This window comes from Vitis riparia, chromosome 15, assembly GCF_004353265.1.
Source record: "Vitis riparia cultivar Riparia Gloire de Montpellier isolate 1030 chromosome 15, EGFV_Vit.rip_1.0, whole genome shotgun sequence".
Lineage (NCBI taxonomy): Eukaryota > Viridiplantae > Streptophyta > Magnoliopsida > Vitales > Vitaceae > Vitis > Vitis riparia.
In genome coordinates this window covers 7,896,986-7,913,587 of record NC_048445.1, presented here as the reverse complement: position 1 = coordinate 7,913,587, position 16,602 = coordinate 7,896,986, and the positions used below count along the sequence as shown (strand labels likewise).

The following is a 16,602-nucleotide window of genomic DNA, read 5'->3' as shown; positions in this document are numbered from 1 at the left end:
TCACAAACACAATGCAAATGTGAGGACAGAAAGCTTTATACGTCCTTCTCTCCTCATCCTTGGTATAGTGCAGGCAGTGGCTACCCACTGGGGACAAGTACAATATGGGGACCTTTCCAATGTGTTCCTACATCCTGATCACTTCTGGCTATCAGGGAAGCAAGTTTCTGCATTTCATTAATGGAACTTTTTCAGATTACTATCTAGGCAAAGCTTGACACTGCATGCACTTATATGATCAAATCTCTTCAGCAGAGGAAAATAAATCACAAATGGAGTTAAAAGCTAAGTATTGCAGGAAAGTATATTGCTAGGTTCAAGGGTCCAAAGTCTTGAATGAAACATCAGAAAGGCATCTTTATCAAGATTTATAAAGGAAATGAGTTCAGGGAATCTTGGCATTCTTGGGTTGCATATGGATTTAAAAATCCAGACGTTGCCACCATGAGCAAGTAGGTTCGCTATTGAGGTAGATCTGACCAACATGGCCCTAGATAAATGGTTCAAGACATGAACTCAAAAGGATAGATTCTTCCTCCCCCTACAAAAGAAGAAAATTGTATCCTTCAAGCAATGAATTTTAGCACTTGTCTAACATCAAATATCACCAAAAAATGTCGAAGATCACAAGTTATAAGTTAATAATCCAAACCTACCCTTCAGTGGTCACTTTCAAATCCTGACCAGCAGCATGACCTTCATATACATAAAACCACATTTTCATCATGCTTTTAAATACCCCTTATAGGAACCTCCACTCTGAAAACCAGAATACTAGTACCTAGTTCCTCCATGTATAGAAACTTTGGAATGAAGCACAATTTCCAAAAACACATAACCTTCCTTCTCAACCACAATTCTGAATAAAACAAAAACCAAAAAAAGCTAGGACTTGACAAAATTGGCAAACTAGGATCTTAACAAGCTACATGGCTTAGTTAAAGGTATCTTAACGAGATCAAACATACTCAACCACAATCAAATCCAAAAAGGAAAACTATTTTTAGAGCATCAGACATTTATATGCCCCCAAAAATCAGGGCAAACATCAACAGAACAAGACTAATCAAACTACTTACAACACAATCCCACAATAACAAAATGCTATGCCCTAAGTTCACATGATATCTCCATACTCCCAAAAAGAAAGGGACCAACCAAATGCCTAAACCATCTTGGATCCCTAAAGGATGCTAATTGGGGTTTCTGCACTCGCAAGCTTCCATGTATAGAAGCTTTAGTTTTCTTCCCTCAAGGTTGAGTGCTCAGGCTGGTAATTTCTTCTCTAGAGAAGCCAATGCTGCAACTTGAAGTATATTAAAGTGCTTCGAGGTTTAACCTTAGATGTTATGCCTCAAAATGCAAGCTGGACACTTCAAGTAATAGGTTAGACTTTTGCCTTACTGCATATATCTCATATTTTTCTCTAAAGAATTTTCCACTCACAAAACTAGAACAAAAATTTTAACTCATTTTTGGTACACATAAAAATGTATAAACCTTTATTATTACCCTCTCTTCTTGAAGTAAGAGTTGGAAACTGCCTTAAATCAGGAAATGAGAAAACACGGCAGATAATACGATGGATCCTTAAAGGAGTCCATTCCCTTGTCTTGATCTAAATTTGAACATTGTGGAAGAATGTCTCGTTATTCTTGATCTTTTTAATTAATAGAAAAGATCTATTAGGTTTCTAATTAAAAGGAAAAAAAAAAAAGAAGGATGATGGATCCTTTGAGAGGAACCAAGGAAATAGTAAAGAGCACAATAATTATATATATAAACTAAAAAGGAAAAGAAAATGCTCACACGACATCTAACTCAAATTTAAGGGAGAGAACTCCCAAAAAAGCATCCAAGATTAGAGATCCCTCTCAGCCAATGCCATAAATGAACCTCGTCTACTGGCTCCAGCCCAGGGAAATGACAGAAGAATCTTTTTCAACAAAAAACCTTTATCCTTCTACAAGACTTTGTCCTCAGCTTCAACCTCGACCTTTCCAGCAAGGAGATCTGGGATCCTAAAGTATCGTACAGGGTTAGCTTTTTGGTTTGAGAGAAAATCAAGGAGAAAATCCTAGCCATAGATCACCTTATAAGACATGATTGGATCTTCATAAATCAATTTTGTTTGTGCAAACAAAATAAAGACACTGTAAATCACATTCTGATTTCCAGTATCTGAGTTCTACTACATAGTCACATTTGCAGTGCAAACAAAATTGATAATCACACTTGTATTCACTGCATCTAGGCTTCTGCATGAGCCCTTTGTTGCGCTCTCTTTTTTTGGGTCTCTTGGGTCCTTTCCCAAGCAATCAGATACCTACTATAGGGTGGTTGGAAAGGCAATTTCCTAGTGAAGAATAGCAAACTGATTTAGAAAATGGCTTATCTATGTTCTATTTCGGAAAATTTTGAAAAAAGAGGATTCCAAGATCCTTCAACGGTTTAGAAGGGTCAGTACAAGTGGTGGAAAAGTCAATTTATCAAAACTCCACTTTTGTGGTTTAAAGGGGCAATCATGATAAACAGATTTTCCATCATAGACTGACTTCATAGATAGTCTGTGGTTGGGGTAGTCAAGGAGGGATCTTATATTTCTTTCCTTTCATGAGCCTTGCAATGCCTTATATACTCCCTGTGTACTTGGATCACACCCTTGCTTTTTGTTATGCACTTTTTTAATAGTACTTTTCAATTTAGTTGCCCATAATTTCAATTTAACATTTTAGTATCCTACCACCAAAGAAGGTAAACACAAGAACCATTAAATCATTATGTTGAGTAACAAACAAAGCTGAAAGTATCCAACATCTTGGAGTCCAGTTTTCCAGGAAACACAACTATGAACAATTCACTAAAAATATGAAAAGATTCCTATCACCAGAAATGATCTAGAATTGTTAATTTCTCTTCATAACATCCAAGTCCAATCCCTTAATTCAGTCCTTCCTATGTTTCTCTAAGATTTCTCATCTTTTTTACACTTCCTCATTAAGTTTATCTTTTTCCAATCATCTCAAACTGCTTCCCATGATTCCTACATTTTCCTTGGATAAAACTACCATAAAGTTTCACATCCTGATTCCCCAAAGTAACTATGGTCTAGAAAGCACCAAGCACTACCAATCAAAGTTTGCATTTCAGGCTTGTCAGCCCATAACATAAAAATAGTGAGTGGGCACTCACCTCTTTTGGCCTCTCATGGCATATACCGCACTTCAGTATATCCCTGTATTCTCTGAGTTCCTGTCGAAGCTTGTCCACAATCGATGACCCCTCTGTCTGTGCTCTAAGACGCGAAGCCTTTCTCCTTACAACTTCCAATTCCTCCTCTGTTCTTTTCTTTTCAAACCTGAGATACAGCGAGAATGATCAATTTATGCCTGTACTTTGCATAGGTTGCAAGTGAAGGGAAATATATATGTTCCATTACCTCTCTTTCTCTAGTTCAATCTGCAGCTCTCCAAGACTAACTCGACTCTTGTCGACTTTGGATTGTGATTCCTCCAGTGACTCCCTTGCTTGCTGAGATAATCTAGTCACATCCAGTAACCTTTTTTGGAAATTAGCCAAAGTACCTAAGCTTTGCAATCTATCTTCTGCAAGTTTTTGAACCTGATCTGAGCACATCTTCAACTACAAAGAAAATACATTGACACAATATTAGCATTTTTTATGAAATTGAGTTAATGTCAAACAAACATTTACAAATACCTGATCTTCAATTCTTCCAGCTTTCATGTCAAAAAAACCAAGAGATGTAGTGGCTCGTTGAAATCCCCTCTCCATGGTTTGTTTTTCCATCAGTAGAGAATCCTGCAGCTGTCTTGACCTCACACCCTCTAAAACAAGCTGAAAGAGGAAGAACCAAAGTCACAATATCAACTCAAAATGAAAACACTGAATAGACATGTAAATGAAAATTTGGCCTGAGAGCCCCACCAAAACCCACACCACCCATTCCCCAAACCACCACCATCAGCCACTGAGGTATGCCTGTGGAGGTCTTAAGAGCGAATATGCAGGCTACAGATGTGTTACACTAATATTTGAAAAGTAAGCAGAATTTCCTTAATATATGCCAAAGAATATTTTTAAGGAATGTCAAATCTCAGATGTTTTAAGCAGGAAAATATGAGCACATAAACTTAGTTGATTTGACAAAAATGAATAAAATTTCTTATTAGAAGTCATATTCCTATTTCTTTTCACCTATACACATGACAAACAAACAAATTCAACATATATCTTACCAGTCATGATCCAATCACTAAACTAGTTACAGCTAAATCATGATGAGAATAGATACTTTGACTAAAAGCTAAGGCTTCCACTATAAAGCATAAGGAAACTTTGGAATTTGTTCAAGGTTTTGAATCCAATATGAGTGTGTACTAAAAATATCAGCCAGACAAACAATAACATAATCTTGCTGGATCTCTGATTTAGACAGACAACTTCAAGGCATTCGATATTATTTCTTTTATCTTTTCTTCCCCCCACCTATATATATATATATTTCTGGTAAAATACAATTCTTGAAACCTGATACAATTTCAGCCTCAGTTCCAATGTTATTATTACTTGCACCTCCATAAAGGTCCAACCATATGTAAGAAAAACTTAAAAGGCCATTTAGCATTAGCCAGCTGAGCATCTAAGGGGTCCAACAGATAGATCCATAAAATCCAGGGTAAATGCAATAGGAACAACAAACTTGGTAATTTATCGTTCCAGTATGTGCTGGAATGAAGACATTATATCATGATAAAAGATAATGAATTAGGCATAAATAAGAAAAGAGTATTTAACATTATCACAAATTTTTATCATATGAAATTGCAGGGTGAAAGTAGTAAATCACAAAACAGAAGGAAAAATAAGGATCTTCATAGTCATTGAGAAGATGTTACATAAATTAGAAGGGTTGCAATCCAGAAAATACAAATTATAGGAACAAGACTTGGGGCCAAACAAACAAGTTATACATTGAAAGAGTGAGAATAATCATACAACCTCCAGCTTAAGGACATAGATGAGCACAACATGAACGAAAGTGAATATTTCTTTAAAGACTTCCAGATAAAAAGGGGAGACAGGATAAGCTAACCACCTTAATGTTATAGTCATCTCTCTCAGTGATTTGCTGCAATAGGTGTTGGTTTTGAGTCTGCATATCATCATATGCCTGCCCAATTGTCTGACAAGAAACCAGATTAACAATCTTAGAGCTATTTCACATTTGTGCTAAAATAACAAAATTCTGTTCAAATAATAAAACGGGAAACTTACTTCTATTTCAGATAAGTAGGCTTCATTTTCCTCATGCTTGGATTTCAGGACATCTGAGAGTCTAAACATATCCCTGAAATGCAAATAAATTAAAAATCTTTCAGAATTTTTTCTACTTATTTAATATATCTAAAAAAAATTAGTTATGATCAAATGTTAATCCACCCAACAAAAATGAAGTTGATAAATTAATCTTTTTTTATAGGTAAAGAAGTAATTCTTTAAAAAGCAATAGTACAACAAAGTACAACAGAAGTATACAAAGAACGCCTTAGAAAACAACAAAAAAGACCAAGGAACAACCAAGGCAGGAAAACAAAAAATTACCCCCCTCCCTTTATAAGTACCCAACCACTCAACAGAGTCCATTAGTCATTGAACCATCACCTATGTACGTTTTTACCCACAACAGAAGATTAGTTAGAAACAAGTTTTGGAACTCTGAATAGACATCTCTACATTCTTAAATGACCATCGATTTCTTTCCTTCAACAAAGTCCAAAATAGACATAAAGAAGCAACTCTCCAAACATTCTTCTGCTTTTTACCAACAAAAGAACCATACTACCCAAGCAAAGTCTCCCTCACCATGGCCCCAAGAAATCCCAAACAAGGAAAACCACAACTGTCAAAGAACTGTTGCCTTACATGGAGCCCATGGATTCCAGATGAGCCCTGCTGGAAAAGAAGTTGAGCTTCCCAACTTAATAAGATAGAATAAAGTGAGTTTCACTTCAATGCATTGGAAGATGGGGGTGAAGTGACTTTCCCTTAAAAGATAATTTGGAATCCTTAGGCTCCAACTAAAGTGAGTTTTTTTGCTTGGGAGCCAACTTGGGGCCAGATCCTAACTATGGACCAGCTCAAGAGGAGGATGGGTTTTGGCAGGTTTTTGTTGTATGTGTAAAGATGCGGATGAATCGGTTGATCATCTTCTCATCCATTGTGGGGTAGCTAGAGAATTATGGCACTTTTTCTTCTCCTTCTTTGGCATTTTGTGGGTTCTTCCTTTTTCTATCAAGGATTTGTTGGAGGGATGGCACGGTAGCTTTGTGGGTAGGAAAAGAAGGAAGGTTTGGAGAACAGCCCCTCTTTGTCTTTTACAGATAATTTGAAAGGAGCAAAATCAAAGAACTTTTGAAGGGGAACAATGCACTATCCAAGCCCTCAAGGATTCCCTCTTAACTAATCTATATATGTGTTCTCAACAGTTCCTTCTAGGAGACAAGTAGGAAGGCCCATCCTCTTTATTAGATTTTATAGAATGGCTGGGCTCTTCTTTTTAAAAGTGGTTTTGTAGCTACTATAGCTGATTTTTGTTTCTCACTTGTATGCTTGCAGTATACTGTATTTGCCACTTTAGTTTGGCATCCTTTTTATAGTCATTAATATACATACTCTTATTTGCCTATCAAAAAAAAAAAAAAAGATAGCATAAAGGGACGTCACTGAGAGTTTTTTTCCTTGTAACTGTCCACGCTACCCTATCCTCTCTCCACTCACTGACAAATGACAAATTCTGCTCATATAAACTAATCTGATTTTAACCATATACCAACATGGATGAAAGCATCATCATACTCAGATAAGAGCTGATCAAACCATTCAGACTTCAACACTAGAACTTAAATCCAAGGAAAATATTTCAAAATGGATTAGTAAAAGACCTAGTAACGTCAGAATGGTCTTATGTTAATGAATATAGAGAAAAAAAAAGTTCTTATGAAAAGAGCTTGCATAGTTTTCTCAAGCACAAGGTAATAAAATAAAGGTTCTGGAGTGTGAAAAAAATTCTGAATTTTGGTTAACAGCAGGATCATGCCAGATAAAATAGGTCAACCAAGCTCTCACCAAATTGCAAAAAGGTAAAATCAGTCAATTAATATTAGTATAGACTACAAAAAGTTTCAAATTTAGAAGGCAGAACCCAGATATTGAGCCATTTGACAGCATCACAAAATCAGATGACATAGGTCAACCAAGATATCACCAAATTGCAAAAAGGTGTCAATCACTCAATTGATAGTATCTAGCACCAGTGACTCATGCCATTCTCCGCATAATTCATTCAAGAAAAACTCTAATTTCCAGAATTAGCTTGTTTGCCATATATATTGCACTTGGAGCAAAAAGCAACTATAAAACCTTTCAAGCATATTTTGCCTGATCTAGAGAGATATAATAAGTGACTTTCTTGTCATTTGAAATTTTTTTTAAGGGAAACAAACATGCACAAGTTCAGCTGTCTAATTGAAAGAGCACCATGAATCTTTTTATGTCTTAGAGTGGACAGGGCAGTAAGCCTTTTTTCTTTTAAAAAATAAGGTCTATTTCTGCACGGGAATTGTACACTTGTAAAGAAATTTCTTACAGGTGAAAAATAGATAGAAAGATCAATATACAATTTCATTCAACAATGAATTTGACTATCCAATGATGATTTGTTATTAGAGGGTCAACTAATAGTAGAATATTAAGATATAACCATCATTAACATAAAGATGAACCTCTTAGAAGCTTCCAACTTCTGTCTCAGGTCAACAATCACCGCTTCAGCAGCAGCTAGCCTTTGCTGAGATAAGGCTTCAGCTTCAATTGCTGTTTTAACTCGCAATTCCAGGCTATGCTCATTGAGAGAAGACTTGAGGCTTTGCACATGAGCCCATGCCTTGTATTCTTTATCCCTAGCTTCTAAGACATCCCTGCATGCACAAACTGAACTTTTAAGGACAATTACTAGAACCGCATCTTTTTGACATTATCAGATTAACCCCTAACAAGTGATGGATCAAATTGGGCAAAGCCAGATTAGTAATGCAAGATTTCATGTCAGACAAATTGATGTCACAAAGCTAGAGCCTTTTTCTTTTTGGATGGTAGAGGTATAAAAATGCAAATTTTATTAAGGAAAAAGAAGAACAACAATCTTTATGCACCGATTATCATAGAAAATTTTTATGACAAGCACCCCACACTCCTAATTGTGAATAACTGAAGGTATCCTGATCCCCCAATATACAGTCACCAAATCATTGGTCTTACTTTAGTTCCCAATAAAAATACCACCAAAAATCTTGGTTGGCGATTGAAAGAGCATTTTCCAAAACATATAAATTAGGTTTGTGAAGCAGAAAATTGCAGCCAGCTATCAGTTAAAAGAATGTTTTATTCCTCATTGATATAGTCAAAGGCACTTCCTTTAGTGCATCAGGTCCTAGAAGGAGAAGAAAAAAACCCATGTTTGATGTTGCCTCGGATAAAAGGAAGTCAAAAAGTTCATGATTTCTATTCATATTGGTAAGAGATCTTCAGTTATGCAATAATCTAAGGCCACAGTTGAGAATGTAGTGTTTTATCATGTGACCATATTTAATTCCAACATGAAACAAAAAGGCAATGGAAATTCATTAAAAACCAAAAATTCATTCCAGTAGTTACAATAAAATGCATAAAATAGAATGATAATGGTGAATAAACCAAGCTGCAGAACACAAAACGTTATCTTTACAAAAATAAAAAACGGAAAAAATTTGAACCATATTTTGTACAACCAAACGCAAAATCTAAAATCAAGCCTTAAAAATTCAGAGGAAAGAAAAACCCCTAAAATTTTCACAAAATGGAACACCAAAATATGATTAATTTTCCAGATTTCTGCATCAAAAGTTTCCACATTTGAACCTCCATCTTTGTTTTGAGAGGATTTCTCATCCTTCCTTTGTACCTTTTAATCCTCATTTAATATATTACATTGTTGTTTCTCGTAAATTAAAAAAAAAGAAAAAAAAAGTTCCCATGTTTGAACTTGCTATAAGGGACTAAAAATGGATATTCAATGGGAAGTTACATAAACCACCATTGCAGCTCAGGTTTCTTAGATGAAAACCAAGGATAGACCTAATACAAAGGTGCTAATCAAAAAACCCAAAAGCCCTCAGAGAAACATAGAAAACCAAAAGGCTGTCAGCAGTTCACTCATTTCTACAAGAGACATATACAAGAACACCACAGGGCAAAAAACAAGTTGAGGGAAAACAAAAAAAATCCTTCCCCTTACAACCGAACCAATCTACAAAATCCATCAAAGACATGGGCAAGTCCTTTAAACCCCCTTCAACCACCCCAACAAATTACCCATAAAAAGGGATTTAAGCTCTTGATTAGTAACTGTACATCATCAAAAGCTATCCCATTTCTCTATTTCCAAATAATCCAAAACAAGCACAAAGGAGCAGCTTTTCATGCTTTCCTTCATTTCTCCCTGACAAAACAGTCATGCCAACTTAACTAGAGTTTATTTCACCAAAGAACTCAGCCCCCATGAAAAACCAAATGAGAAAAGTGCCATAGAATTCTTGCCTTGGACCAGTGAAGGAGAATTTGCTCGATAGATTCTTCCTCACCTTTCCACATAAGACACCTATTCACAAAGTTCCAACTTCTCATTAATTTTTCCCTAGTCAAAATACCTTTCCAAACTGCTTCCCATGGAAAAAAACTTACCCTTGTTGGAACCCAAGGATTCCATAACATCTGTCAGAAAAGACACTAATCCTTCATGCTCTAAACAAGAACAGGAGGATTTGACTGAAAAGTTGCCACTCTTAGAGTTCACCACATCATCTTATCTTTAGAATCCCCCCCTAAAGAATTCCCTTGCAGTCTCAGAAGAAACACTTTCATGCCATCCAATTCCCAATCATGGAGATGTCTTAAGAATCCCCACACCATATGTCTATAAAAAATTTTACCCTCCTTCCTTTGCTTGCACTAAAACAAGTTTTGTTTCTAAACTCTTTCCACCCTTTCCATATAGTTTTCCACATCCCTACACCATACCCCTCCCTTGCCTCTAGAGAAAACCAACCCCCCTCTTCTTTCCCAAACTTCCCTATAATAACCTGCTTCCAAAGAGATACCCTTTCCAACGCAAACTTCCAGCACCACTTAACAAGGAGAGATTTTGTTCAAGCCAAAAAGATCACGAACACCCAACCTGTTTCTTTTTTAACAAACACACATTGGATCAATTCACCAAGTGAGGCCTTCTTTTCAAAAGTTTCCCCTCCCCATAAGACATCTCTTTGAATCTTTTCTAGCATGCTCACCCTTGGAATAACAAACAAGGACATGAAATAAATGGGAATGCTAGATAAGGTACTTTTAATTAGTGTCAATCGCGCCCCCCCACCCCATTTGTCAAACATGTCGCTTCCACATCAAAGTCACATCCTCAACCTATTAGTTCTTTCTTTGAACCTCCAGTTGATATTTTGGACTTTGACACATTGAATGACATCATTCATTCCCTTGCAAAAGTACACAGTGAAAAAATTCCCACAAAACACATCCTTAAAGCCACCAAATGATGGGAATAAACCAAAAAAATGGCCTGACCTCTAAATCAAATTCTTAATACAAAATTTCCTCAAGGTAGGAATTCCAAAATTCATACTCACCACAACCCTTCCTTTCCACTGCCTTTAGACACACCATGCAATCTTCCATCATGAAACCTTTTTGTCCTTTACACCCTCTAGATCATGAATGCCCCACTAAAACTTACAAAACACTTTCCACATACTCTTCCACGATAATCAGATGCTGTTATGTTAGCTTCCCTGATCATTACAAACCCACGCAATGCAACCATTGATTAGACAAGGCCTGATTCACAACACTTGCTTGTTGGCCAGATGTGATGGAACAAAGCCTTATTCATGCTGGGTAGCATTCTGTGTCCCCCCTTATAAGCACACAATATGACTTGACATACTATATTCAAATCTTATCCGGTGAACAAATACAAGTATAATAATGTCACAGTAGTCCCATTAGAGCATCTAACTTCTACTACCAAAGTTTCCACTCAAGGAGATCCACAATCGCCCTTCAACCATCCTTAGCAAGCACACCATGCCACAACTTCTCCCCACCACATGAGATACTAGAACCAAGCACAAATTGAAATTTCTGAATACCATGTTCCTGTCCAAACCCTCCTACATCCTTGATACTTACTAAATACCAAACCAGTACCAGGTACCTTTCATATACTCTCCCACTTATTTCAGCTCTAAATTTATCTCGTCTTCATGTAACAATTTTTTTAATCCCCACAGGGAACAGACAAAAATTATCAATCATAAAAAGCCATAAATCACTTGTCAGTGATAAAAGTAAGCTTTTCTCGCTTCGAAAGTTGGACTCCTTTTCAAGCACAAAGGAAATTTTCTAAATCATTCAGTGTGCCATGATCACTATTTTTATGAACCAAGTGTCACACAACTCTATTGCATATAACTGAATAACTCTCAAATTATTTATAGAAATCAAGAATGTTGCAAAAAATCTCGAAATAGTTAAAGTAAATCTTAGCACATTCTGTAAATTGCTAGTCCCAACAGTCATGATATTTTTCCACTTAATTCTCAAATTGCAAATTGTTGCCAAAGCACAGTAAATCTCTAGTCCCAATTTATCCGATTTCTCACACTGGTCAATGAATGTCAGAATAATAAGCGCTTTGGCTAGAACAATGACAAGGATCCTCCACATGTTTTAAATGCCTGAAAGCATCCATGGTTTCATTAACCAAAATAAAAAAAAATGCGAAAATGCACCATTCCAACACACTTCTCCCATTCTACCGTTCTACTTCTACCATGTCAATCTGAAGAGACGCTCAGAGATTCAATCACCAACATGAGGTCGATTGTGTCAATTTACAAAGAGCACCGTAAGGACTATCTTCCACAGGCAAAGGCACACCAAGAAAAAAATGCAAACCAGAGAGCATCCTCCAAATGCATCCAACTACATAACTCAAATTTAAATTGTTTTTTTTGGTAAGTAAATATTATAAATACTAGAGAAGAAAACTATACATTACTCAAATTTATTTGCTTCATCCCTTCAAGGAATCGTTTTATGAAGGGCATCTTCACACTTCTAACTACGTTTGATTGCAAATGACTGCTCATCACTTTTGTTTCCCCCAAAATTTCTTATAACATGTAAATGATCAGTAATTTAAGTGTACTCCTCGCAGCAAATTCCATCAAATCTAAAAACATCAATAATCCTTAAATATCGAACTACCCAACTAATTTTTCATCTCCAAAAGAAAAATAGTCAACTGTAGCCCAATTAAAAGAGATTTTGATAATAGAAAACTTGAGGGACTGACAAAATTGGATGATAACTTCAATGTTAAACTCATTGAACAACTTCCCCCGCAGATCTAAACACACAAACTGTACATTTGACATCAGATCTCCCCTTCATTTCCTAATAACAGACCGCTTTCTTCTACTTACTTTTAGGTCTTCATACACAAGACATAGAGGAATATCTGAAGAGAACTGAATCTACAAGGAAGGCGAAAGTATTCCGATTTATCCAGAGTAGACTACTTTCCCATGTCAACTCTTCCAAATATCTATATTGATGCATTCCTTACTCAACGCACTGAGGACTTCAATCTTTATTTCAAAAACCTGAGCCTGATTATCTTCATCAAAGACTACCCCAAAAAACAGAAAATCTATACACCCACATAAAAATAAAGAAAAAGAAATAAAGATTTACCAATAAAAATATTTTCACCATGTTGCTCATGTTGAATTTGTTAATCAATTTGCCAATCCTGCCTTTATAAGGCAACAAATGAAGATGCTAGACTGATCATGTTTCTTTTACCACCTAGTATGTGGGCTGAGGTGGCATCACCACATCATCACGAAGAATCACCATATGAGTAAATGAGATTGTATTTTCAGAAAATGAGACCAATATATTTTATTTTGTGTTGCTGGGGCCCACCAAGCTAGGAACAAAATAGGGTGGTCATCCTAGCTTTTTCCACAGAAAAAAGAGCAACAACCCAACCAATTAAAGTGAAAGAAACCAAGACACTGCTGACAAGTGATAAGTAATAAACTCATCCCACAGAGAAACTCCACTGAAATGGCAAGCTCATAGCATACCGAAGATGTGGAACAATTAAACAGAAAATAGAAATAAAAGAATAAGAAAACAGGGCAAAGCTACAAATATACTCATCCTAGAAAAAAAAAAACCATGCAATTACACTTTTAAACACCATGAATTTACAAGTAAAGAGAATATGAATTTAATTGCAGTAAAATAACCAAATCTGTTTAAATGAAAAATAAAATAAATAACACACACACATCCCTTGGAAGAAAAAAAGAACACAAAAAAAAGGAAGAAAAAATCCAGCATATTTCATACACACTCTGACCTTGAATCAACAGATTCACATCTATACATTTCCAAAATAAGCTTCAATTGTATATCACTCTCCTCCAAGTCCTGAATCTGCACACAAGAAAACAAAGTGAAGCTGAATCACATGATATTACATTTCAATGAGGAAAAAAAAACCCTTTACCAAGAAAGGGTAAGACAGAAAAACTGGAATAATTCTCATCGAGCATACAAAAGAGAGAGGAAAAACAATTTAAAATCCAAACTGGATAAGTCATAATAACAACATCCTGCTTCTCTGCATTTCTCTTCATTTCTAGACTATTTGAATTATGATGTATCTCAACATAGAGGCTTTTAACAGAACCCTTGCTTCATAGCTCTCCTTCAAATTTTATGGCTATCATTGTGTGAGGCTCAACATGGGTTCCATCTTCAAAATTCCACAGCCAAACTGACTGGAAATTGGGCACTATAATTCTTCTATTTTTTTAATTCAGCCGATCAGCATGACATGACCTACTTGAATGGCTTGTATGATTAGGTCATGATTTTTTCAAAGCTTCAATTGTATAGATGAGACCAGCTTCTGGTTTTTAAAACAAGAACCTGAGTTGAAATTATTGCAAAGTATACAGTAAGATGACCGAGCAGGGCAGCCCGTAGTGAAACAAAGACACTGTCTTCATGATCTTTACCTGAACAAATGTATACTTCACACCTCCTCTACCCTTTGCCTTATGATAAGTGGGCAATTTAAGAGTGAGCTAAGCCCACATCAGAAAACATTAAGCATTGAAGAATTCTGCTTTAGATATTTTGTCGTGCTTAGTAAAATTAAATTTAAAAATAAAAAAGGATAAAAAAAAAATAATTATTTCATGTTGAGATAAAAAATTAATTCTGAGGAGCACCTAATAATTATTTTTAATAAATATTTCAAGTTGAGATTGAAAAAAAAAGAAAAAAAAAAGAAGTAATTTATTCCCACATCATAACCTACAAGCCCATCCAAGTATGCATATTTAGATGCTTCCATTTACTATTTTATCCCATTAAAATGTTTAATGGATGAAAAGCGACAAATAAATTATAATACCACTAACTCTGAGGTTAAGTGAAAAAAAAAACATGAGTTCAAACAATTTCCACAGGATACCTATTATAGCAAATGCATATATAGATGATAAAAGTAATTCACCTACCAAAACAAGCTAACAAAACAGAACTATGAGGTCAAACAACAGTACATGTTCTTCCTTTCATCAGTCATCTAAAAGGCAAAAAACTAGAGAAAATTTTCCATAACAAAATAATCCCAAAGCATTAACTCTTTAAATTTTCATGATTATACAAATATGTCAACTCTCTAAGCTAATTCCATGCACACCTGCAGGTTCCATTAAAATTTAATTAGCGCCAACAAGATTTTTACCTGAGCCCTATCTACTATTAGATGACAAAAAATTTATGTACAGGTCACAAAGGATACAAAGATATCTAAATGATTCAACTTCAAAGCCTAGGGCCTGCAAAATTCACAATCAGCATCAGAATGCCAAAATAATAATTCAAGCTTCATATAAAAGCAAATTTTGACCCTTTTTTTATAGGCAAAAGAGAGAATATATTAAAAGCGTCAAACGAACTAGTGCACCAGAGTATGCAGGACATCCAGAACAGGCACCAAGAGGCAAAGCAAAAAAGAGGAAAAACAAAAACTACTCCATTCCTCAACAGAAACCAAACCAATCTACAAAATCAATTAAAGGCAGAATGCCTTCCTCTATGTGCACCTTGAGTCAAAGAAAGATATCATCAAGGCAAGTGCTTTTGAGACTTTGGTCTGACATCTCCTCGTTTTCAAACGATCTTCAACTTCTTTCCTTCCAAATAGTCCAGAAAATGTACAAGGGAGCAGCCCTCCACTCTTTGCTTTCACCTTCTTCCCATAAAAGAGCCATGCCACCCTAGAAGTCTCCCTGACCGTGGCAGAAACAAAGGCAAAAACAACCCAGGTAATACCAAATAATGAGATCAATAACTACCATAAAATCCAAGCTTTGCCACAAAAAAGAATAATGTGATCAATGGATTCTTCCTCCTCTTTGCAAAGAGTACACTTGTTGACTAACGAGCAACCTCTTCTTTGAAGCTAGTCCAAAGTCAACACCTTACCTTAAAGCTCACCCCAGCAAAAAGTCTCACTATCCCTAACAGAAAAGGAATGGCATAGTCTAGCCCCAAAACGGAATAAAGGCCTTTCAAAGAAAACCTACCATTGTTGTCCATCATCCATACTCCTCTATCCTCCTCCCTATTCACCGTCTTTCATTGGAGTCCTAACAAAAAACACTCCATAATGTCCAACTCTCAATCATTCAAATTCCTTGCAAAATGGTAATTCGAGTGTCCTTCACCACTCTACTCCAATAAATCTGCCACCCACGCCTCTTTCAACTTAGCCAAGGCAAACAAGGAAGGAAAGAAAACACAAAAGCTCTTCATCACACCATCTGTCCTTCCAGAATCTTGCCTTTCTCCCATCACCCACAAAAAATGAGACTCTGTTAAAGAAATCTCATTTCTTTCTTACAGCTTTAGGTAACACCTCAACCCCCCCCCCCCCCCCCCCCCCCCCCCCCGATGAGGTAAAAGCAAAGGGATTAATAGCATTATTTATTTATTTATTTATTGTATAGGAAAAACAAGAAAATATATTTAAAGAGACTGAAAAAGGTCACAACAAAAGCCACATGATACATTCAAATACCGCTAGCAGGCAAGCAAAAAGGAAGAGAGAACAAAAATAAAGAAATTATGTCTATAGCCTTTTGGCACTATCTAGATACTTCCTATATGCTTTGGTCCACCCTTTTTCTTTTTTTTTGGAATAGGCAAAAATAAATACTTTTTTTTGGCTTTTAGCACCTCTTCGTAATATAAATGCTCTTCTTCAATTATAAAAAAAAACAAAAAAAACAGCACCTAAATAGAATAGGGCGCACCAAAGTACACTAGTATACAAAGGTGTTTGTCTTTCTTTCTTTTTGAGTTTTGTTTATAATGTTT

The 16,602-nt window shown here is 35.9% G+C and overlaps 1 protein-coding gene across 2 annotated transcripts in view; it reads right to left on the bottom strand.

Annotated features, from left to right (window-relative positions):
* The window catches only part of LOC117932113 (E3 ubiquitin-protein ligase BRE1-like 1), a 35,926-nt gene that overhangs the window by 2,088 nt on the left and 17,236 nt on the right, over nucleotides 1–16,602 (bottom strand). For both annotated transcript variants that reach the window (XM_034853160.1, XM_034853159.1), the window contains exons 12-18: nucleotides 13,565–13,641; nucleotides 7,806–8,000; nucleotides 5,299–5,371; nucleotides 5,120–5,206; nucleotides 3,721–3,858; nucleotides 3,440–3,642; nucleotides 3,193–3,358 (exon numbers count right to left, since the gene is read on the bottom strand). In XM_034853160.1, the coding sequence (XP_034709051.1) occupies nucleotides 3,193–3,358; nucleotides 3,440–3,642; nucleotides 3,721–3,858; nucleotides 5,120–5,206; nucleotides 5,299–5,371; nucleotides 7,806–8,000; nucleotides 13,565–13,641 (939 nt within the window). The remainder of the gene's footprint in view (nucleotides 1–3,192; nucleotides 3,359–3,439; nucleotides 3,643–3,720; nucleotides 3,859–5,119; nucleotides 5,207–5,298; nucleotides 5,372–7,805; nucleotides 8,001–13,564; nucleotides 13,642–16,602) is intronic.